We start from the raw sequence: 24,951 nt of genomic DNA, 5'->3' as shown, positions 1-24,951 counted from the left end.
TACTATTGATAAAACCCTGAAGATGTTTCTGATAGTTTTAACCAATTCTTTACTGAGACAATTCAAGCCCTAGCTAGCCAACTACCACCTAGCTCCCCTGGTCCTGAAAGTAGCACCCCTAGAAACCTACTTGCGTTCAGCTTCCAACCAGTCACCACTTCACTTATCCGCACCTTGATCATAAAATTAAAACCCACTACACTTTCTGCTGATCAACTCCTGCAGTACCTACAAAAATCAGCTGATGCTATTGCTTACCCGTCTCAATACTAATCAATCGAACCATAGTAGAAGCTAAAATTCCCACCATCTGGAAAATATCCTATGTAATCCCACTTCACAAAGGAGGCAGCTGTACTGAATTCTCCAATTATAGGCCAATAGCTATACTCTCTCCACTTGCAAAGATTATGGAAAAATGTATTCATAGACAACTCATGCACCACCTAATCCAAAATCGCCTTATGGCAGACACTCAGCATGGCTTCCGTCCTCATCACAGCACTACTTCAGCCCTCCTAGCCTTTACTAACACCATAAACCATAATCGCAACAATAATTATATATCCTCAGCCCTCTTTTTGGATCTTTCCAAGGCATTCGATATGGTTGATCACCAACTTTTAATCCACACCCTGCAAACATTCTGTCTAGATACTGGAGCCCTCCACTGGTTTCATTCCTACCTGAATGGTCGACAGCAGGCTGTCCTCTGGCAGAACAAACTCTCTAACCTTCTACCTAACACCCTCGGAGTACCACAAGGCTCTATACTAGGGCCCTTGCTGTTCTCCATCTTCATTAACGACCTTTATACTGTCATCCCAAAAGTCAGCTGTATCCAATATGCTGATGACTCTACTCTGATTTGCTCAGCCACATCTTCAGTAGAGTTATGGTCAGCTACCCAGACCACCTTTAATACAATAGAAAACTGGCTTTCTGAACATCGTCTGATCCTAAATCCCAAAAAACTAAAATGCTGTTATTTTCACCAACACGTAGGTCTACCGCTTTCACCTTTACCATAAAATCAAATGATGGCACAATAATCTCCCCGACCCATCTACAAAACTATTAGGTGTCATCATAGATAATAATCTCAAATTTGACCTACATGTTAACCAAACTATCAAAACCATCAATAAAAAACTAGGGTCTCTTTACAGAATAAAAGCCTTCCTAACCCCTCCAGCTAAAATTGCCATAGCTCGCTCTCACCTTCTTTCAACCCTTCTGTATGCATCCCCTCTACTCTCGAATTTGAACAAGACTGTCCTTAACAAACTCTCAATTTGCTACAACCACATTGCCAGGTTTGCCACTGGGCTGCCTTTTAGGACACATCATTGCATCAATCTAAATCAGCTTGGTTGTTTTGAACTACCTAGCCTAATCCAGTATAACCAACTGATTATGGCCTATAAAATCCTCTATAATCCGGACATTACTCCTGCACTTAAAAATATTATCACCCCCTATAACAATCCTAGACCGCTTCCATCCTCTAACAAACTACTAATTCAGACTAGCAAAATTAATAACACAGCCGGTGATTCTCTCTTTGCAAACTCTGTAAGTAGATCCTGGAACTCTCTTCCAGCTGATATTACCTTACTTTCCACCTTAGGTCAATTTAAAACTAGACTCAAACAACATTTGTCACTTAACTGGCTATGTCAATGTATCAAGCCAGGCTAACTCGAATGTGTAAAAATCTGTTAACCAGTTTACTGTGTAATTTAATTTAATCCTGACTTGTGCTCAGGACTAACTGTAACCTGTGGAACTTGTTTAACTTGCTTACTTATGTAATCTCTGTAAATAGTCTGTTTGTAATATGTAATGCTGGTATTATGTAATGCTGTATCTGCTTACCCGTGGAGCTTTTCTCCCCGGGCCTCCGCTGAAAATGGACATGCATCCAGTCGGACTATCCCGGTCAACAAATGTAAAATAAAATAAATAAATAAATAAATAAGTACATTAAACAAGATGCAGTAATAGTTTTTTAATCATGCATTATTAAAGTAGTGAGCAATTCTACAAATTGTCAGGGCTGTTAAACATGCCAGTGTTTGACATATTCAATACTAATTTCAGGGTTGTGAGAGAGTCAGAGTCAAAATAAGTCCCATTTTTGATTACAGTGAATGAAACTGGTTTTCCTTTTATTACATTTGTGGAAGGCAGGATTTAAAGTAGATGCAGCCTGGTGCTAAAGGTCCTTGCAAAAGACTGACATTTAGGGAACATGAACATCAGGCAGTACTGAACACTGCAGAAATCACACTGAAGTGGCAGAGATAAACATTGAAATAACAGGGATGGTAGTGATTAACTGTGTCACGTGTGGATTCAAACGTAGGCATTGTCAAAGACTGTGTGAGTACAAACAAGCAACAGAACTCCCACACAGTTCAGAAAATTAAGGACATACATGTGTTTTCACATGCAACTTTTAGCTAATTAGAATGCTACACAAACAAATGACCCTGTATGATACCCACTGATCCATGGGTGGCCCAATGTCACCTCACTGCTGGGAAACAAACAAGAAACCACATCTGCATGTGACTTCAACTTCTAGCCCCAAAGCTGACAAGCAGGCTTAGAAAGGACCCATTTTGCTGCTGGAGATCTAGACCATCCTGCAGGTTTGAAGCTGTCCTATACAGACGCTGCTGGACAGTCTGAGACACTAGCAGATAAAATGAAATAGGACAGTTCAACCTTCTTAAATCTACAGCAACATTTAAATGTTCATCATTTTTGCCTTTGCTAATTTCCAGCTACTTCTTTTTTCACTTTCCTCCTCCATACAAGACCCCTTTTTTCTGATTGCAGGAGACCTGCCTGGTGGTTAGCGGCAGTGGGGAGCAGCAGAGTTCATCTACTTCCCAGACATACGTAAGACATGCTTCACCATGTTGCCAATCCCATCAAAGATGTAGTGGTAATGGTAGTCAGTCTCCCACATGAACGCTGGTGTGCTGACGACTCGATTCTTCTCATCCACATGAGCTTCGTGATAATGACAGGTCAAGGAGAAAATGCTAGAAAACAATCTTATCATGTACGGCATATTTAGTTTGAGGAGATACAATTGCTTCAGTTATATTAGTAACAACATCTCAGAGGAACATATTATGAGACATATCAGTTATCCATTAGAAATACACTCACTGCCAGCCACTTACATAAAGCAATTTTATGAATCATCCAGATCATTTTCTAAAAGAATAAAAGATCACAATTATGATGTGATGTATGATCAATAAACTCTGTAGACCGTAATGCACTAATTTCCCTATTTCATCTTTGATACAAGCTTGTAATCTCATATTTGATCATATGTGACAGATTTTCACCATTCAGTATACATACTGTCAACTGTTTTGACTAATGAAAGCTTAAAAGTAATGCTGGTGTCCTGTTGTGTGAAGTACATAGGGTCCTCTGTCCTTGTCTCTCAGCCCACTATGGTTGATTAGAGTCACCCTTCATGTTGGCTGACAACAAAATCCTACAATCTGTGGGATGAAAGGTTAATGTAATAGTTCAATGACTGTACATTTCTGCAGTAAATTGCATTCATTCTTTCTATAAACTGCATTTGCTAGCTGTCATGAAAATGTGAAGAGAGCTGTCCAGTTACTGACCGTAATATGAAGCTGTTGTCAGAAGGGATATTAAGTGACTACCTGAGTCGAGTGGATGGAGAAGAACAGTAAATGAACATCTGTCAGGATAGAACATAGTTGAGGGCCTTTAGAAATAATTTTCTTGGACTTACCATTTTTTCCTAAACTGTAGTGAATAAAATAATAATACTTGGAAAACATAAACAGTGAGTTTGAAAGGCACAAGCCAACAGCTCCTAATGCATCCTGCTGATTTTTTTTATACAGTTTTGAGTAAACATCCCTCTGCAGAAGCGCTGTGTTATATATTTCTGACCTTAGGATTAAATAGTGGTGCATTTGCAGGATATGCAGACAGAACTTTAAAATTATTTGCAAGACTATGACTTGTTTTATAGAAAATAAGAACTTAAATTAACATCTGTCTATTCTGCTGGGTTTTAGTTTGGTATAGTGCTGTCACATACTTACCTTGTTTCATAATGTTATCTAACTTGATAGCTGCCTTGTTGTATAAGAAGTTATAGAACAGTTAAACTTATATTGTTTTGTTAAATATTTGTGAACAACAGCTGAATATTTGAGCTTATAAATGAATAGTACTTTCAGACAGTTGATGTAACCTACCTTGTTGGTTGTATATACCTAAATGTCTACATGCTTTCTTAAACTTCTCAGGAACAGCACATTATCTTTTATCATTCTTTTCCTGCAACTACTACCTCAGCTACACTTTTTAGGTGGAACAGTCAATGCAAGAAAGCAGTTACCCCTCCACCCAAACAAAAATAAAACCACACATTAATACCTTGGCAACAAACATTGTCTGGATAGGGCATTAAATCAATAGCTTATTTAATGTTCTAACAACTTAATGTAATGTAAATAAAGTATTTCATGTTAAATAGTAAGTCTGTGGTCACATTTTTTAACAAAATTAGCCCCAAAACAAAGTTTCACTTTGAAAAGTTAGTGTTCTGAATATTTGCATTCTCTAACATAGTTTCCCCTCTACACATCAAGCAGATGGAATAATGGTTTATTCATAACTAGAAGTAAAAAACTAAAATATGCAGTGCATTGTAGAGCCCTAAATATCTCTCACCCTCTCCACAGCTACCCTATGACTACAGATATAGCCATATCAGTAATTAGCCTATGTTAACTACCATCGTAAAGACACATTATGCCTTATTTTAAACTTCTCTTAAAATTAAGCACTTATCAAAACAGATATTGTAGAACAAAATTCTACCCTAACAACTCCTGTGCACAATTGTTCACTATATAGCCATACTCTAAACATAACATACTTAAACATTTTACTAATTTAGTTTTACACAAACACAGCCATGTATACCTACCTTACTTTCCAACTTCTGCTACTCATAATCTAAACATTATCTCACATTTCACTTTCTTACTAATCTGTTTTTCTACCACTCCCTTAAGCTTACTTCCTATCCCTTCATTACACACTTGTTTTTTCTTATACTCTAATATTTCACTTGCTTATTAGTCCTTTAAAAAGTAAAAAAATTCAGTATGGATTTTTTTATTTCAATTTTTGAAAAAAAAATAGCATCTTCAGTATTTTCTAACATTACTATGTACATTTTCTTATTACTCTCTCTATTTTGTTTGATTTCCTAACAGAAACTAAGCTATGGTGAGAGGACAGTGCAGTTTTCTATATCATTTTTGGAGGCAATAAAGGTAGTAAGAGCCACTTACTTTTCATCACTTTCTATCTTGTCTTATCTTTCCTCATCTCATCGATCATTATCTATAAAACTATACTTTATGCCTATATACTACAGCCGTTTGTCTCTTCTTCCAGCTTCACTACACTTCTCTCCTTATAACTTTCTTGTCTTCTTTAAAGCCTTAACAGAGATTAATCTAAATAAAGCGTTTGGGTGACTTTCTAAGACGTATTGCCCTGTTGGCACAAATAGATCAAGGGCCACTTCACCTGCCTTTCTTTCAAAGTTGTCTCAGCTCATTAACCTCTCTCTCTCCTTTAGGCTTCATCTCTCCTACACTCACTTATTTCTACAGTACTCCTTCAACCTTTACAATCTGTATTATGTCTTGAACTAATATCATTTAACAGAATTGTTTCACTCCTTTTTCAGGCTTTGAGTGTAGTCAGGGGTCAGAACTGTAACCTGTAGCCATATATTCCATGACTCTGTAACCTCCTCAAAAACACCTTGTTTTCTCTCCTATCTTGACTGCTCTTCCTGCTGAGTTCTTCCACTGCATGCCCTAGTCATTTCCAGTGACATAATGTTACCTACACCTGTACCTATCAATCAACTCTGACATTCACCATACTCATAACCATTCTCGTCCTCCTAAGAATCCTTTTTCCTAATACCATATAACCCTATCCACCCACCTAACCATTTTCCTATTTATACTTTCCTGTGAATTCTTTCTCACTCGCTCTTCTGTTCCTTTCTACCTTTCTCCAGTGTGTCATCTTTAAACCTTCCCCAGTACTTAATTTTGGACTTTCTGTACTCCAAAAAAAAAAAGAAAAGAAAACATGTAGACACAGGAGCCACATGCAACTTCATAAAGAACCAAACTGGAGAACTAAGCACAATAACACTAACAACCACATCACTGGTCATCCTAGGGCATTACTTCCTGTTTTGAGAAAAATAGCCGAAGCAGTAGACCGCATGTTACTACTATTGCATCATAACAACATCAGAGTTTCATCTAACACATGTATGTTGTTTAAAACTACCTCCATAATAGGCCCTTCTAGGTGCTTTTCTCTATTTTCTTGTCCACTACTGCACTCTCCAAGATAGGTTTCCATAAAGCTGAGGTCTTCAACCCATACATTTGGTCACTTTCATTAATACCCTTCTATCAGATTAAAATTGTATTTTATGCTAATGATCATCTACCGCTAAGACCCTCATCATCCTACCGCAGAATAACAAACATTATTTCAAGGCAACTTCAGTGGAGTTTGCCTTTGGTACTCCTACATCAAACCGTACATTCCCAAAACAAAATCAGTGATCTTCGGATACTTTAAGCATCTTTCCACCACCTCTACACTCAATACTTCTGAGCCTTCAGGAAATCACATTTTGCATGGTTTCTACAAGTAATACCTAGGTGCTTTACTCAACCCTTCCCTAGCTTTCTGTTCTTACACTGGCAATTCTATTTTTAAAACCCTTAAACAACTTAGGCTTATTCATTAATTAACTAATTTTCTCACCACTGAAACTAAAGAAATCATAGCAAAAATATTGATCTCTTACCTTAATTGTGTCCTTTCCCTGTAAAACAATCCATAAAACCAATGAGTTACATAAATATAAATAAAATGTGTTGTTTGAGAAGTAGTTGAAATACTAGAATCAATTATTGAACTTCGTTTAACGTCACCATTTCCATCTCCATTCATCAAAGATCTTTATTTTGATCCTACCATTTCATACAACCTACTTTTTCTAAACTTCTCTCCTCCGCTTGCCCATCTATTCATTGCATCCACATACTCTCTATATTGTATTAACACAGGAATAATAATCTTAATCTGACTTCCGTTTACTGTATTATCACAGTCAAAATTTACTGCATAACTGTTTTAGCCATCTTTAACTTCCTAGTTCTTAATAACAGAAATTAACTAAACCTTAAAACAGTCGGAATAGCTCTCAAAAAACATATTTTGTATCCTCCCAATGCAAGGGCTATGATGGAGACTTAAAATGCTGGTCTTCTTTTGCCTTTCCCAGCTCCTGTCTAGTCCTACTTTTGCTAGCTATCCTTTTCTTATCTGACCTTCCGTAAACCATTTCATTCCCTCTGCTTACTACACTCTCACTTCCATATAGTTTTTATCATTAATTATTCTGTGTGCTAACAAAACGGTATGCAAATACTCCCGAAAATGTGTTTACTAAGTGAATTTTGTAATTTTGCAACTACCCCCAATTCATTAATTACAAACTCTGTGACTCCCCACCACAAGGAATCAAATCAAATAGAACAAAAGCATTCAGTGACACCCCAACATATCACATACCTAAGGCTGGCCTTAGGTCAGCTGGCACCCTAAGTGAAAAAGCTACTCATCTCCCACCATCCACTGCACTTGACCACCTCCCCCCCCCTGACACACACACACCACCTGATGCATCCTCATCCTGGACTATCTACAGCATCCAGATTATGTTTTTCTTCCTTTTTTCAGAATTTGTGTTGCTCTTCAGTTTTTAGTACATTTATTCATCAATTCAACACATTTTAAGTAGGCAAGCCTGCTCTCTGATAACTGTGTAGGAAACAGCTGCATTATGTTAAGGGCTGAGTGTTACAAGAAACTGTGAGGATTTCTAGATGCTTTTCCGAGGTGCATGTTACAGTTTTTTTAACAAGCTTTATACCCAGTGATGGCCTGAACAAAACTCATAATTAAAGGAAGCAGTTCAGTCTTGCTCTTCAACTTTGGATTTCCCTGAATCCTTTCAGCATACCATAACTAACCAAAAACTACATTGTAATAACTGTTGGTGGAAGTAACTTCATTAAGATGGGGGACTGAAGCCACAGGGGTTCTAGATGCACTGAGTTTCAGTTTACATTTTTTTAAAACAACTTTTTTGACCTAGTGATGGCCTGCACAAAAATCATGATTAAGGGAAAAAATCCAGTGTTTTTCCTTAACTTTGGTTTCCCCTGAATCCTTTCAGTACACTCTTACTGGCCAAGGCTGCACTTGAATAACTTTCCAACACACCCAAACTGACTGGACTACACTGTAATAACTTAATTAAGCCAGGGGTCTTTACCCTCCCCCAAAACATAGCTACCTGTATATGTATCTGATATTTGATTGTGAGATGAAAAAAATAATAAAAAAACTAATAATTACAGTAGTGTTTCCAACTTACTTTTACTCATGTCACTAGTCCAGTAAAAACTTAGTGACACTCATACACCCCTTTGAAGCTTGTGAGTAAAATTAAAGAAAAAAAATGTCTTCTATACCCTTGCAAGGCTGGCTAGACTATACCTTGATGGTGCCCCCCTGTGTTGTAGAGGTAACAGTCTGGGGGTGGGGGGGGGGGGTGGATGCATATCTTCTTGGATTGCCCTAAGCTAGTTAAGTTTAGAAGAGATCTGCGGAGTAAGATACAAGACATGTGGGCCGGGTTGATATTACTCACACCACAATTATTTTTCTTGGACTTAACTGAACACATGCATCTCACTTAAGTTGATACAGCTGCCCTTAATTTAAAGGTATTGTTGGCAAAAAATGTATTACTAAAAAGTGGAAGCAGCAATATCCCCTACAATGGCTGACTTGATAACATTTTTGAAAGAAATTAGAAGCCCTGAAGTATCAAGACCGGTTCAGTCACAGGAAACTAATTTGAAAGCTGTATGGCAAAATTTAGCTAACTGACTTAATTAAAAGTTGTTGTACAATTCTCAGCCCTCTACTACCAAGGACTGGACCCAAGTCACTTGTTTCTCATTTTTATAAAGTGCACCGAAATGTATTTGTTGGAACTGAATGCATTGTTATTGGTATTTTAATCACCTTAATGTTGCATTATGTAGCATTGGCTTGATAATAGTTGTTAATAAAGTTGGATAATTAAAAAAAAATTATTCTATAGTCCATGTAACAGTTAAGAATTAACTGACTGGCTGTGAAGCATATTGATAAAACCATCCACAATATATAAACACTTCAATATCTGAGCATACAGGTCTTGCAATATCATTTGCTAACTTACTGCTTGTAATGCAGTTTGGAATATGATATTTAAACATTTCAAACCACAATTAATTCACTGACCCCCTATATGCGCAAGAGCTTGCTTATGTCTCTAACGCAGTTTATACATATACATCTTCTTCTTCTTTCGGCTTTTCCCGGTTAGGGGTCACCACAGCGGATCACCTGTCCGCTCATGATTGACAGTGGAGTTTTACGGTGTCGAGTTGCCAGCCTGGCGCCCAACCTTCCACAGAAGGCATACACATGCACGCACTCATGCCTAGGGCCAATTTAGAGTGTCCAATCCACCTACAGCATGTCTTTGGGATGTGGGAGGAAACCGGAGCACCCGGTGGAAACCCACACGACCACAGGGATGACATGCAGACTCTGCACAGAAGGCATCCCAGCCGGGAATCGAACCGGAGAACCTCTTGCTGTGAGGCGGCAATGCTAACCGCTGCACCACAGTGGCCGCCCAGTTTATACATATACATCTAACTTCTCCTTATTTGGAACTGTGCACTACCAGTGTCTACATAACTTTAAGCAAATTAGCTTGGAATGTACTGATCATATTTAATATAAATCAAGGGTGCACTACGATTCGTTGAGACTACGTGCCGCAAAACATAATATGGCAAAAACTACTCATGCCACTGCCTGACTACACAGATCTTTGTGATACATATACTTGTACCTGTAAAAATAATTCAGCAGATTCACCACAGTGCAAAATATAAAACTTATGTTTGCATGGGTGTACCCCCCCTTGTACCCCCTACCTCCCTTTACTTTATTATTCTCATTACAAAGTTGTTGCAACTTCAGGAAAGACTAATCAGCAACAGATGGTGAAAAATTGTCTTGCTCTTTCTCCTAAAGATAGTGATGTGGAAGAATATAATAAATAGTATTTGAGCACAATCAAATCACTACTATATGGAGTAAACAACAACAATTGAGTAGATTCTACATTGAGCGATGCAGCTCGAACAACTGTACTATGAGGAACATTATAAAAAGAAATAGCATGTAAGCCATAAATCAAATTCCATTTTACAGTTTTGTGTATTCCTGTATATGTAACTTGTTACCTATAAAGTATATTGGGATATATTATAAAAATGTACAAATGTACATATCAGTCATTTATCAAAATTATATTCTACAACTATTCTACAGAATGGATTTATGTCTAATTATATCTAATTTCATAAGAACCTTAAATACAAATAAACCACCATCTCATGGAACATTGACCATCATAAGTAAAATGATTACCGCAGCAGAAACAGCAAAGAAGATCTGCTTCCAAAATAAATCTACTTCATGTGAGAATTTTCACCTTTAAAAACATTCTTTTATTTCAATATTTTACTATTTTACATGTTTTTGTGCAAAAAAAAAAATCATGTGTTAAAGGAATATTCTGTAGTTCTGTATGCTGCTTAGTATCCCAGCATAGTAATTGTAAAGCATTTTGAAATGAAATAGATATTAAATATGCTGCATGAGACAACTGTACTTTAAAAGATTGCAGCACAAAGGTTATACATTTGCCTTCCCAACATCTAGTTGATCCTTGTTCCATTGTGCTTTAAGTTTCTTATCTCATATCCCCAACATTACGTTTCTATGATGCTATTTACTCTTCTTCAGTGAATTTATGGGAGTGGTTATGCAGATGCTGTTGTCATTATGAATTTATGGGAGTGGTTATGCAGATGCTGTTGTCATTGTGAATTTATGGGAGTGGTTATGCAGATGCTGTTGTCATTGTGAATTTATGGGAGTGGTTATGCAGATGCTGTTGTCATTCATCAGTGATCAATGAATGAGTTTAAGACAATTTATGAGTCAGTCATTCATAGGTAAAGCCATATAATTTACTGCTGAGCAGTGCTTATTTCTTCACACTTTGTCGACCAGGTTAGACTCCCACTAGGCCAATGGCTCCTTTTTGTGGAAGACCTGAGGTGGTGTTCATACTGAGACAGGCCTCAGTGGTCACTGTAAAGTGCAAATCCACCACAATGCAAAACATAAAAAAAATGTTTGCAGGGATTACTAAAACAGATCCCATGAGTTTGGTCATGCCTGACTGCCGGATTTTTTTTTTATGTGTCACCAAATTAAGCGGAATAATTAGGATCATAAGAGCATGCATGCATGACCTTATGGAATTCAAACCTTTCTCTAGCTTTGCAGATTCAACCACCAGACTCTGGTACTACACACCTGCTAAAAAAACAGTAGCTATAGATTCTGTGACCATCACCTTTAAAAAGGATATAAAAGGCTCTCTGATCATGTGTTTGGCTCCCATGTTCTTCACTGCTTGTGTCATACTGTAGTATGGCCAACGTCCCCAGCGGCTGCTCTCATCACGTTCATGACCCATGGTAACCTCGATCCCAGGAAGTACACGGCAAGCTAAGATAGGTGATGTGCATGAAAGACTGCAAAAAAGAAATTTAAAAGCTGTATGTTACTTATACCCACATTTCACAAGAACTTTAAATACAATCAACCAGCATCTCATGGAACATTGTCCATCTTGAGTAAAATAATTACCTCAAGCAAAACAACAAAAAAGATGCAGCTTCAGCTGCAGTCATAATAAAAGCATATTTTAGTTATGCTCACAAATCAAACTGCATGTTGCACTGAACCATGGTTTCTCGAGATCTGAGTCTATGTACCATGGCTTCACTTAAGATACCAGGTAGTGACCTGTTAATCTGCTAGAATAATACTAAAGAAAGTGACTCCATTGTCTGTAGTTCTTTGCCCAAACCCAGCCCTAGAATGTTTTTTTTTTGCCAGCTTAAATAAATGTACATGTAAAATATTGCTGTAACCATATTTGCCACTGTCCTACATAGAGATCTAGTAAGCCACAGCCTTAATCTAGAATTGCCTAGTAGCATACATAGTGTGGGAATCAGCTGTAATGACTGAAGTGTCTCAATCCTCCAGTGTCAATGCTGCAGTCTGGTTACAGGAGAAAAGGCTGATAGCATGAAAATCATTTAGAAGTCTAACTGACAGCACTTGCATCAATTCAGCATCACAATCTTAAAAATTGCCTACCAGAGTGAACCATTTCAACATCAGCTCACATTATACAATCCCATACTTTGTCAGAATTCCTGCAAATGAAATAGCTAAACTGAATTAATGCTGCTACAAACATAGTTACTGAGCAAACTGATTAAACTGAGTGATGAAACAGAGCTTCAAAACTAAACTGACAACTTTGGTAGCATACTCTGCTGTGCAGCTGAACATTTACTAATTCAGACAAAAATAAATATTCTTTAGTAACTGTGGGAAACAACAAAAACTTAAGTCAAAATTATGAATGAAGCTACCGAAGACAAAAATAAAAAAAGAAGCATCTCTGTAGTTACACTAACATATAAGACAGTTGTTTAGCTGAAGCACTCAGACATTTCCTGAAATTCAGAAAAAGCCTTATCAATCATGGCAATCATTTTCTGCAGATTGATCAGTTACAGTGACAATGAAAAGATGTGAGTCCGAGACGGCTGTGGTCACAATGAGAAAGCCTTCATTGCTGACTGATCAGCATGACTGTAAACCACACACTAGCCAGCTAGTGCTGTAAGACCTGATAGCAGGAAATGTTCTCCCCTAGCAGCCCAGGCATCTCTTCGGCAAAGGCACCTCCCTGTACACACACAGACACACACACACACACACACACACACACACACACACACACACACGCACCTGCACAAAGACACACACACACACACACACACACACACACACACACACACACACATTCAGACACCCATGCTCAAACATGCACCTACACATAGTCACACACCCATGTACAAACATACACCCACAATGCACACATGCACACATATTCAGACACCCACACAGAGTCACGCACCCATGTGCAAACATACACCCACAAATGCACACACACACACACACACACACACACACACACACACACACACACACACACATATATACGGGCACAAACATACATTCAGACACCCAAGAGCAAACATGCACCCGCCCACACACACAGGCACACACACACACCTCCCCCCACAAACATTCAGACACCCATGTGCATACACACACACACACACACACACACACACACACACACACACACACACACATACACATACACCCCCAGAGCATACACATTCAGTCAGCCATGTGCATGCATGCACACACACATGCACAAACATTTCCAGACACCAACCCATCAATAATTCACATAGTCAGTCATAGTCCTGGAAGCACTCACCCATTCACCCACATGCACACTCCAAAACAAACACACACACACACACACACACACGCACACAACATCATTAACACCCGTACAGACATGCACAAGCACACACTTAACACATATCCTACTCTCCTATCTTTGCTGTGTTTACCAGCACTGCAGGTACTCTCATAGCAATGAATTGGTGACCACTCTATTTTTTACAGTGGTCACTTTGTCCTCCTTTAGTGAAATTTAATCCAGCCAAGAGATTTTTTTAATTAATTGGTTGCTTAAATTAGGAGATGCTGGCATTTCAGAAGTTGATATGGCTTATTAATATTCGCTGTTCCCCTGGACTGCTGCATTACTGTGTACTTGTGCCTATGAGACCACCTTCTTTGCTGACAACTCTTGGGGTAGAAAACCTCAGTGGTGGGGCAGGCCGAGAATCCGAAAGGTGCATTTCAAGACAGAAAATAGCTGTTAAGGCTTCCCTTCCTAACTATTATTGAATCTGAATCATTGCTGCACAAGTATAATGTCCGTTATTTCAAATTCTTTTTTAGATTCATCTTTACTCACTTTCTTCAGCGCCATCCTGTCAAATCACTGTTATTATCTGCTCAGTTTACATAATATGTTTAATGTGAGTATGATGCATACATTCATATCTCAGCTTTGAGATTTTTCAGTCAGTTAATATAAAGCTTTATGATTACATACAACTTATCAAAACACACACTCTGGATTTAGTAACAGTAAAGATGCAATTCTAGACTGCATATTATTGCCTGACCCTAGTAAATTTACATCTGGAATCTATCTGAACTCACTTAGTAACCACTTCCCAGCCTATACCCATAGAAATACCACTGACCAACCTAACACTCACCAACTTAAAACCCCTCATAACCTTTCTAAATTCAATAAATGCTCCTTCATCAACACATTGAAAGCCTTTAATTGGAAAGCCCTAAAACTCTCCCACTCGACAAGACAGTTAATACTTTTAATTTATAATTCTTAAATAGTCTAAACAGCCACACCCCCGTCTGCAAAAAAAAAAAAAAGAATGAAAATTAACCACACACCATGGCTAACTACCCAAACAAAAACGACAATGTCTAATTAATACAAAGCTGTAAAGAATGGCTTAAAGTTGAATCTCCCTATGACCTAGAACATTTATAGAATTACACAGTCTGAGTAAAAAATAAATTAACCTAAATAAAAAACAATATTATAGCCATCTACAACTTCAAAACAAAAATTACCCCAAAAAGTAATGGACATCAATATAAAAACTTTTACATCCAGGCTTAAATAAGGAACCCAACCCTTCTCATAATAGCTCTCCACTTGAAACTGCTACCTTATTCAATACCTACTTCATAGAAAGCATTGCCTCCCTATCTAAAAAGTCTTCACCCCCATCCACTGCTTCTACCACCCCCACAGTAACACCCAGTCCTAGTATTTTAGTAATAAACAGGTTAGACCAAAACCAACATTCTGAATACACCATACACACTACCACTTCTTTTATCCCCTACTCTGTCAATATCCTGATATGAACCTAATTCACTCTGTATATCTATTGCTATCAACTTCCACTTCGGACCTGTCTCTACTTCATTGATAAAGAAAATTAGATTTAAGCTCCATTTGTTCCACTGTAGGTGACAAACTCCCACCTGAATACCTAAAGATAGCTTACCCAGTCTCTGTCGTTATCAGTAGATCATTAGCTGAATCCTGTGTACCCTCACTATGAAAAAAATAATATATTACCGCTCTTCATAAAGGTGGTATCTCTGTTGATGTCTCGAACTTTCAGCCTATTGCAATATTATCACTTGTCTCAAAAATTCTTAGGTTCATAAGTTCATACTAGGCTATCTGCCCTAGGGCATTTATAAGCCTAGCCAGAGTGTGTCTGGCTTTCGCCACCCATTTTAAATTAATTTTGCTATGCCCTTTTTCGAGGTTAGTATACTGTGCCTCTGTCTAACAGTGACACAGAAGTGATACCCGGGGTAAACCTACGATCTCCCATCCACTCATCAAGATTCCTCTTGAAGAGAGTCAATGAGGGACTCTGCCTAACCTGGACTGGGATTTTATTCCAGAGTGAAGGGAGCCTCTGGGTTATGAATCTGTCCCTCCAGCATGTCCTATTTATTTCAGTGCTGAGGTTCAAGTCTCTCGAGCGCGTAGCTCGATGGGATTTGGATTTTCTGAGGTGCAGCATGTCCATTAATTCTGGGTTGGACATGGCTTTTCAGGCACAGATCGCCTCTGAGCAGGCGGTATGCCACTGAGTAGAGCTGGAGTTTCTTTAACCGGGCAGCATATGGCATCTGTTTGAGCCCTATGATCCTCTTGGTGAGGTACTTTTGGGGTCTTTCCAGTTGCTGCAGGTGTCTGGTAAGGTACATCCTGAAAGGGGCATTGTACTCAATTATGGGCCTGATGAGGGATGAGTAAAGAGGCACGATGACCTCCCCTGATCTAGATGTGAATCCCTTCATGATTAGGTGGGCTATATAAAATTTTTTCTAACCACTTTGGCCACGTGGTTGTCAAATGAGAGATTGCTATCAACTTGGGTCCCCAGGTCCCTAATTACTTCTTCTGTACTTAATGGATTACCACCTATGTGGTAATTTGTGGGCACTTTGTTTTTGCCAAAGGGGATGACTATACACTTTTTGGCGTTTAGCTTGAGGCCATGGCTCTGGCACCAGTTGTCTGTTTCTATGAGGCTATTTTGGAGGATGCTTGTGTCGGCTGGAGAGTCGATTATAGCGCCCGGTTTGCAGTCATCTGCGAACTTAGTCAGCCACAGTCCTTCCATGTTGGCCTGTACCTCCGAGAAATATATACCGAACAAGAGAGGTCCCAGGACTGAGCCTTGTGGGATGCCACTTGTAACTGGTTTGGAGTTTGACATGGCTCCAGCAATTCTAACCATGTGGGTTCTGTCCTTGAGCCAGTTTGCAACCCATCTAGTGACATAGGGGTTTATATTTAAGCTGGTGAGCTTATCTCTAATGCCCGAGTGGGGTATTGTATCGAAGGCTTTTGCGAGGTCCAGGTAGGCTGTGTGGACCACCTTCCCCTCGTCAATGGCCTTGGTGACTGTTTCAAAGAAATCAACCAGGTTTAAGAGGCAGGATCTGCCCTTAACAAAGATGAACTGGGTAGGATCCAGTGTCTGTAGGTCCCCAATATCTTTATTTATGAGGTCCATGATGATCCTTTCCATAGCTTTGCAGACCAAGCTAGTCAGGCTTATGGGGCGATAGTTTCCAGGATCCGTTGAGGCACCACCTTTGTGGAGAGGGACCACTGTTGCTGTACGCCAATCTTTGGGTACATATCTTGCAGTAAGGCTGAGATTGAACAGTTGTTTTATGTTTGGGTTTAGCTCTTCTTGGAGTTCATGTAGGACGCAGCCCGGGACACCGTCTGGTCCCATTGATGCTGTGTTTTTTGCTTTGGAGAGGGCAGCTCTTACCTGAGCATCTGAGATGTCATGGGGGCAGCACTCTGCTGGGATAAATATTTGCCCTTTTGGGGGTGGTTTGAGCTGAACCTGTCAGCTAGGATGTTGGCAATGTCTGTGGGTTCGGTGTATTTTTTGTCATTTTGGACTAATTCTGAGCATATCTGGGAATTCCCACCCAGGTTCCTAACATAACTAAAGAAAGCCTTGTGATTATCCTTAGTGTCCTGTGCAATTTTTCTCTCGAAGCTGGCCTTAGACGATTTTATGAGTGCCCGTAGTTTTTTGCTAATGCTGATCAGAGATGCCTTCCCTTTTGGGATTTTGCTCTATCATGTAGTAGCTTCCTCCTTCTATTGTATAGTTTGTTTATGGCTGGGGTCCACCAGACAGGACGTCTGCCTTTGGAGCATTGGGTCTTGGTTTTATTTGGGATTGCATGATCCATGCATTCCTGAAGGTGTTCATAGAATGCGTTTATAAAGGATTCTGCGGTCTGGGACATATTTTCCACAGGCCCGGGGGCTTTGAAGGATTCCACCTCGGTTTTGAGGAGTGTGAAATTTGCTTTAGAGAAGTTTTTCACTGTGGTTTTCAGGGCAGGGGGTGGAGTCAGGATGTGAATATCCACTGAGATTAGTTTATGGTCTGATCTTACCAGTGAGGGATACATTTCTGGTCTGGAGCATAGAGTCTCCATGTTGGTGATGATCAGGTCTAGTATGTTTTCCCCTCTTGTGGGAGTGGTAACAAGTTGTTCCATAGCATTTGAGTTTATAAATTCTAGGAACCTTTGGGCTAGGGTGTTGGAGCTAGAGTAATGCTCCCAGTCTATGTTTGGGTAGTTGAAGTGTCAAATCCTTACCCCTAGACCACCAGGGATCCCCTTGAAAGATGTTTTCATAAACGACTCCTCTGCTATCTCCTACAAGTATGGCTCTTAACATCCACCCAACATGGCTTCCTCCCAATACACACTACAACTACTGTGCTCCTATTATTCAGACACCATAGACAAATACAAGGATTCAAGCAAACTTGTTCCCTCTTTATTCTATGAACTGTCAAAAGGCTTCAGTACAGTTTTTCACCATAAACTCGTGCATAAACTGTCTCAGCTTGGACTATCCCCTTCTTCATTACTGATGTTCAGTAGCTATTTAGCTGACAGGCTTTAGTCTGTAAAATAACAGAATGCTTTCTCTCTCTCTACCTGCACGTCTCAGCTGGGTACCCCAAGGCTTTATTCTTGGTCCTTTCCTTTTTAATTGCTTTATCAATGACCTCTATACCAACATAGGTCCAGTCTCTCTTATATAATGTACTGATGATTCCATGCTTATATGCGTGTCTAATAATCTGCATCAGCTCATCCATATCATGCAAAAAAGATTTTCCTCATTTGGGAACTGACAACTACTCAACCTTAAAAAAAGTTACTACCATTTTCTCATATCACACATGCCTGATAAAGTGAATTTCAAAATCTTATTCCTAAACATAACTGAAATTGCAGTGGTCTCCTATACAAAACTTCTTAGAGTGAGTATAGATAATACTCTAAAATTTGACCTGCATGTTCAAAATGACATAATCAAGACTCACCAAAAAATAACAATGCTCTACAGGCATAAAAACTTCCTTAGCAACACCATGAGAATCACTCTTGCCACTAGCTACCTTCTCCCACCTCTTATGCGGTACACCCAAACAACAAACATTCAGGCTACAGTTAAAATGAAGCCAGAACATGCTATATAATAAGGCTGCAAAATTTGCCACCAACAAACAATACTGCAGCACCACTATATTGCCATTAAGACTTTGAATTGGCTGAAACCATCTCACCACTTAGATTACGTGCACCTTATCTCCACACACAACATTATTCATAAAGCCAATAAGACTATTTCGATCTAATGAATAACATCTTAGCATATATAAACCCCCACAAATATTCTGGACAAATTCTGTACTTGTACTCTAGTCACTAAGAAATAGAATTCTGTCCCTCTGCAAACTGGCTCTACCTCTAACCTCTCCAACTTTGAATACATACTAAAAGAATACCTAAATAAGACTTGGCTCAGCTCCTGCACTACCCCATGCTGAACTAGTCTCTCCCTCCTTCTACCCCCAGCATACTTTTTTCTGATTTCTTTTCTCCAAACATAGTCAATCTACTTCTTAGATAAAGGACAAATATAATTTTGCATAGGCTATATTATCTAGTCATCTCTGTTCCATAGAGTGTATGTAGTGTATTGTATGTCATCTCTGCCAGCTGAATTTGTGAATTCTTTAACTATTGACAACTTTTTTTTTTTAAACTTGTTATATCTCTCTAAAATATTTGCACTGTGTATGTATAGCTTCACACTGTATGACCGAAGTTGAATTTTTACTAAGTTAATATGTCATTCTTTATTAGGTTTAGTAAAAATTTTATTTAACTGTAAACATATTATGTCAGTGTGGATCTTTTCTTCCTGTGCATCCACTGAAAATGGGATAGTATCCCAGTCAGACTTTCCCAGTAAACAAATGCCAAATAAATAAATAAATCTTCAGAAGGTATGGCTTAGGGCAAAATGCCATCCAATTACCGTGCCTAAATAAAATGTACTTATGTACTTTCATTATGAATATATATAGATATATGACTATATATACATTTATTTATATACGTGTGTGTGTGTGTGTGTATATATATATATATATATATATATATATATATATGGGTCTACTTTCATACACCGAACGTACGAATCACCGACACACACATCCCCGACCCCAAACAACCGACAACACACCACACCGACACCGCAACATACCGAACAACAAAACACCGACACAAAATACGCCAAATACACAAGCACACAACAACACATCCACTAACCTAAACCTAAACCCTAACCCTAACGTCCAACACTATCGCACACTTCACCGACCTGCACCCTAACCCTAACTCACTTACCCACCCCTAACCCAAGCACCGACACCATCGCACACTTCACCTACCTGCACCCTAACCCTAACTCACTTACCCACCCCTAACCCAAGCACCGACACCATCGCACACTTCACCTACCTGCACCCTAACCCTAACTCACTTACCCACCCCTAACCCAAGCACCGACACCATCGCACACTTCACCTACCTGCACCCTAACCCTAACTCACTTACCCACCCCTAACCCAAGCACCGACACCATCGCACACTTCACCTACCTGCACCCTAACCCTAACTCACTTCACCCGTCCCAAAACTACAGTCCCTCACTATCACACACTTACCTAACCCGAACCCTACCTCCGACACAAACACACACTCACCTGTCCCACAGCCTAACCCGACATCCCACAATTTCGCACACTTACCTGACCGCTTCTAACTCCGTCACTGTCGCACACTCATCATGTAACGATCGCACATTTCCCTTGTCGGTCTTTCCGCTGTCGGCGAATCTCCCTGTCGGTGAACCTACCTGTCGGTCGTTTAGTCTCCTCTTCCCGCGTGTCGGCGAATCGTCGGTTCGGTCTCCCGAAGTAGACCCATATATATATATATATATATATATATATATATATATATATGTGTGTGTGTGTGTGTGTGTGCATTTTTAGCTCCCACAACTGGACACTGGCTTTTCTGAGGAGCTCTGAGGATCTTGCTTCTTCTATTGGGTCTTCTGAACCCAAATTGCTTTCTTTGGATTAACTGTGACCCATGTCTGGGTTCAGTGAAGATATTGAGGCACGCTTGGGCACCATCTTACTGCTGCCAAGGAGTATTTTACCCCTAAGGACTGACACCCCATGCAGGTACCCATCCTTTCCAGGAAAAAAGCGTGCAGTGTGCTATGCTGGCATATCATCAGTATACCTGCATGCCATGTCCTCTTGTGTCTGACAACACCCCCACACCTCCCATGCATCTCTGGCCTCTGCTTAGAATCAGTTGTGAAGGTACATCCAGAGGTGTGCATCATCAAGTACCTGGGCTGCTATTTAAACCTGGGTCATGTGGCTGTAGTTTAGGTTTCAAATCTCTATGCCACCAATGCAGGCTGAGTTCATTATGAATACAGCTGGAGTTGAAATATATATTTTTTTTGACAAGGTTAAAACATGAAATAAAATAAGACAAAACGTAGTGGTGCTTAAAATAATGTTTATGACAAGAATAAAACCTGGTTTACAGTATCATCACCAAATAACAGGTCAGAAAAAACTTCTAAGAGCTCTTAGAGCAGACCAAGGTAGAACATTCCCTACCCAGCAGAGTAACAATTTCCAAATGTGCAGAGCCTGTTAATTGAATGAGCAACAGATGTTTCATAAACATGAATGGTATAAACACGAACATGTTGTGAAATAGAAGAAAATTCTACCAAATTGATAAACGAGAGATAGATAGACAGGTTGCCAGGCAGATAGATAACCCAGGTGCATCCACTGCCATCAAGCTATCCACCCCCCCCCAGCCCACTATAGTTCTAGCATTATTAATGTTACATAATGTAATATAAGCACTGTTCTTAGATTTGGAGACTAATAATTTTATTTACTGCAGTACAGTTTGATTTTAGTTCATCTACTCATATGACTTTAGTCACTACAGATACCTTCCATTGCTCTTATTATAAAGTAATGGTAAACATTGTTAGAAAATCCAGCATTTTCCTCAACTTTTACAGGTGCCATTAGGGAACATTCCAAATAAGACTATCCCATAAACCAGTGTTTCTCAAATGGTGAAACCAGACTCCGTGCCTAGAGTAGCCTACATGCATTTCAGAGGAAGTACAATCAAGTTTGAAAATGTTATGCTCTTAAAAATATAATTATTTGTTTTTGTTTTTTTTATGTGAGACTAGGCCAAATCCAAAATGATAACAGTCAAGGAATATTGGTATTTGACTGCTAAATCAATAATAAAAGAATAATATAGTAAACAAAAATCTAATTATTTCAAGTATATATGTGTATTGTATGGGGGTGCCTCTCAAAGGAATTGCTCTGATGATCTGTTTCTGTAAAGTGCAGCATTTATTTTTTGTGTATGGAGGCAGAAAGATAATTTATTATACTTAGGAGAGACTCAGAGACTTTTCTATGGTTTTAAGGAATCTCTCCCTGATAGTCTGAGAACATATGCTGCACAGCATGTCTCTTCTAAATTCCAAACTATTGGCTAACTATTCCTTTTTTAATATCTTAATTCGGTTTTATAATAAACAGGGCTGTTTCTTGACAATGGCAGGCAGGAAGATGTTCTGGTTGTTGATGTGACAGCTTTCCTTAACAGGCGCAATCACTCAACAATTTGGAGGGGAATGAGACAGTTTTTCTAAGATTTGCACTGGGAGCTAAATTGTCCAGAAACAGCCCTGATAATAATCACCAGACTGCAGTGTATCTTTAGCAATGGGCACAGTCAACAACAGGAAGAATGCATACAACAAAGTAATACAATGTTTTATAGTATATTTATTTGTACACTTTAACTGTTCATCATGCCTTACAGTATCTGTTTGCATTATCTTTGCTCTGATACAGTTACACCTTTCTACTTAAACTTCACTCCTCTTAAGCTTTAGTCTCTGCAATGCTTATCACATTGCCTCCTTCTATTCCTCCTTTCTGTGTATTTGCAACAACTACCCCCCTTCATCCACTCTGTACTATCCCAGTGGCTTCCTCCACATTTCTCTAAGATTTTTCTTCATCCACCTTCCCCTTCATACATTCGAGTGGCTCTCCAGCTGTTAAAGGAAGAACCATCATGGCAACACCACTTCCCATAAATCGCCTTCTAACTTTTTACAGCTTTTCTCCAAATATCCAGTACCGAAATGGACCTCCACTACATGTTCATATTAGTCATGTCTCCATGCATCCAATCACTAATCGTGAACTTCTCCTTTTTAAGCCTAACTAGCATCTTGTAGCACATTTACCATATCCTTATCTGTGTGTCGTATCACATGCTGTGTCATACCATCCTCATTCCTTTGTACACTCACTGTGCTTCCTCCTACATTCCTCAATCCCACCTCTCATCTGCATTCACTCAAGTGTGTTGCAACTTCTTCATCCTTACCCTACACCTCCAGCTTTGTATCCTTACAGCTTTCTTGTTTCTCTGTTCCCTTCCCCAATTATCAAAGGCCGTCCACCTTTTTTAAGATGGTCCCTTACATTTCTTACCTGTTGCAGTCCTTGTGCTGCCTTCTATGGCTGCCAAGACTTCAGACACTTCTGATGCATCAGTTCCTTTAAGAACAGCCATTTTGGGCCTCCTCTTACTAACACTCCTAATACTGTTCCCACCCACCAATACTCCTGTTGCAACACTAACCTTATCATTATTCCACAAGCCTTCATCTACAACCCAGTTCCCCAGAAATGTACCCCCTCACATCTCCTGCTATTTGCCTTCTCTCCAAACTGTTCTACCGTAATCAAATCAAGCATGCTTTCCGTCTCTCTGCTGTATTCACCAGTACCAAATATCACCTTATATCCAGTGTTTTCCCTTTTGGTCATGCCAGTCTTCTTCACTGCCTTACTAATTTTGCTACTTCTCCATTCCCATAAATATTTCATGACTCTCTTTGCCTCCTTCACCATACTCTTTTTTGAGGGTACTTTTATTAAAAGTTTCCTTTTTTTTTAACTACAGTGTGTCTAATTGAATATACAAACTGACAACTTGTTCGCCATCGCCCTCCATGACCAACTGTAAAATTGCATCCTAACTTTCCACTTCCAGGTCCCTTCCACTTTTTTAACCTCATACTCCAAAGCTTGAAGGATATTAATCTCTATTTTTTGTAAATGCCAGTCCGAAACTTAAACTTGCTTCTTTCTTGAAGAGAACTATCAATGACTTTCTAAGGTATTGTAAACCCACCCTTTCCCAAAATCATTGAAATTCCCACAGAGCCCATAGCAGGTACCTCTCCACATCCTCCAATGACACTTTATAGCCCTCCACTAACATAATGAAAATCCTCTCTAACCCTCCTTCTTCTGCCACCAAATTTATCTTCTCCAATGCTTATATCACTAGTAAAAACAGATATGGAAACAACGGGAACCTGTGCCTTATCCCACCTTTTTTTTTCCTCCTCTCCCTTCAGTTCATCCCACTGTTCATTACCATTTGACATTGATTGTCATGCAGTGCCTCCACCCCATGTGTATCGTCTCTCCCTGACCAATTTCTTTCAAATCCATCTGCTTAACCCCTTATTGTACTGTAACAAAAGCCTTCCTTGCATCAAGCAGCACATCTAGACTATCTTCCAATTTCTCTTTCATAGATTAGTACTAGGCTAACTGTCCTCGGGGGCCATTTTAAGCCTAGCCAATTACCCCATGTGAGAATCAAACCCTGCATCTTGTGTTTCTAAGGTAAGCACTTTAACCATTACACCAACCTCCCAACCCATATAAACAGTCTCAGCAAGGCTCGAACCCAGGACCCTGCACACCATAGACAGTGATTTACCACTAAGCCATGACAGATATACTCCACCCAATCCTAGAAATTCAGCATCATCCTCCAGCAGCCTATAGATGATCTCACCTTGACAAGCCCTGTTACCGTGCTCTTCCCTTTCACCAATAAGTTTCCAAAAACTCACTCCAGCTATGCTAGTAATATGCTAATAAAAGTTTTACCATCTGCACTAACCAAAGAAATGGCTTTGTGACTAACAGGAACTCCTGAGCCTTTTCCCCCTTTTCA

General features: G+C 39.3%; 1 protein-coding gene across 2 annotated transcripts in view; it reads right to left on the bottom strand.

The window, feature by feature from the left end:
- Window positions 1-1,996: 1,996 nt before the first annotated feature.
- Window positions 1,997-24,951, bottom strand: part of LOC122811272 (ES1 protein, mitochondrial-like) — a 151,197-nt gene continuing 128,242 nt past the window's right edge. For both annotated transcript variants that reach the window (XM_044083004.1, XM_044083003.1), the window contains exons 6-7: window positions 11,711-11,876; window positions 1,997-3,028 (exon numbers count right to left, since the gene is read on the bottom strand). In XM_044083004.1, the coding sequence (XP_043938939.1) occupies window positions 2,894-3,028; window positions 11,711-11,876 (301 nt within the window). In that variant the 3' untranslated portion in view covers window positions 1,997-2,893. The remainder of the gene's footprint in view (window positions 3,029-11,710; window positions 11,877-24,951) is intronic.

The sequence above is a fragment of the Protopterus annectens genome, chromosome 9.part0 (assembly GCF_019279795.1).
Source record: "Protopterus annectens isolate FY-2018-M chromosome 9.part0, PAN1.0, whole genome shotgun sequence".
NCBI lineage: Eukaryota > Metazoa > Chordata > Ceratodontiformes > Protopteridae > Protopterus > Protopterus annectens.
This window is presented reverse-complemented; position numbering and strand designations above follow the sequence as displayed.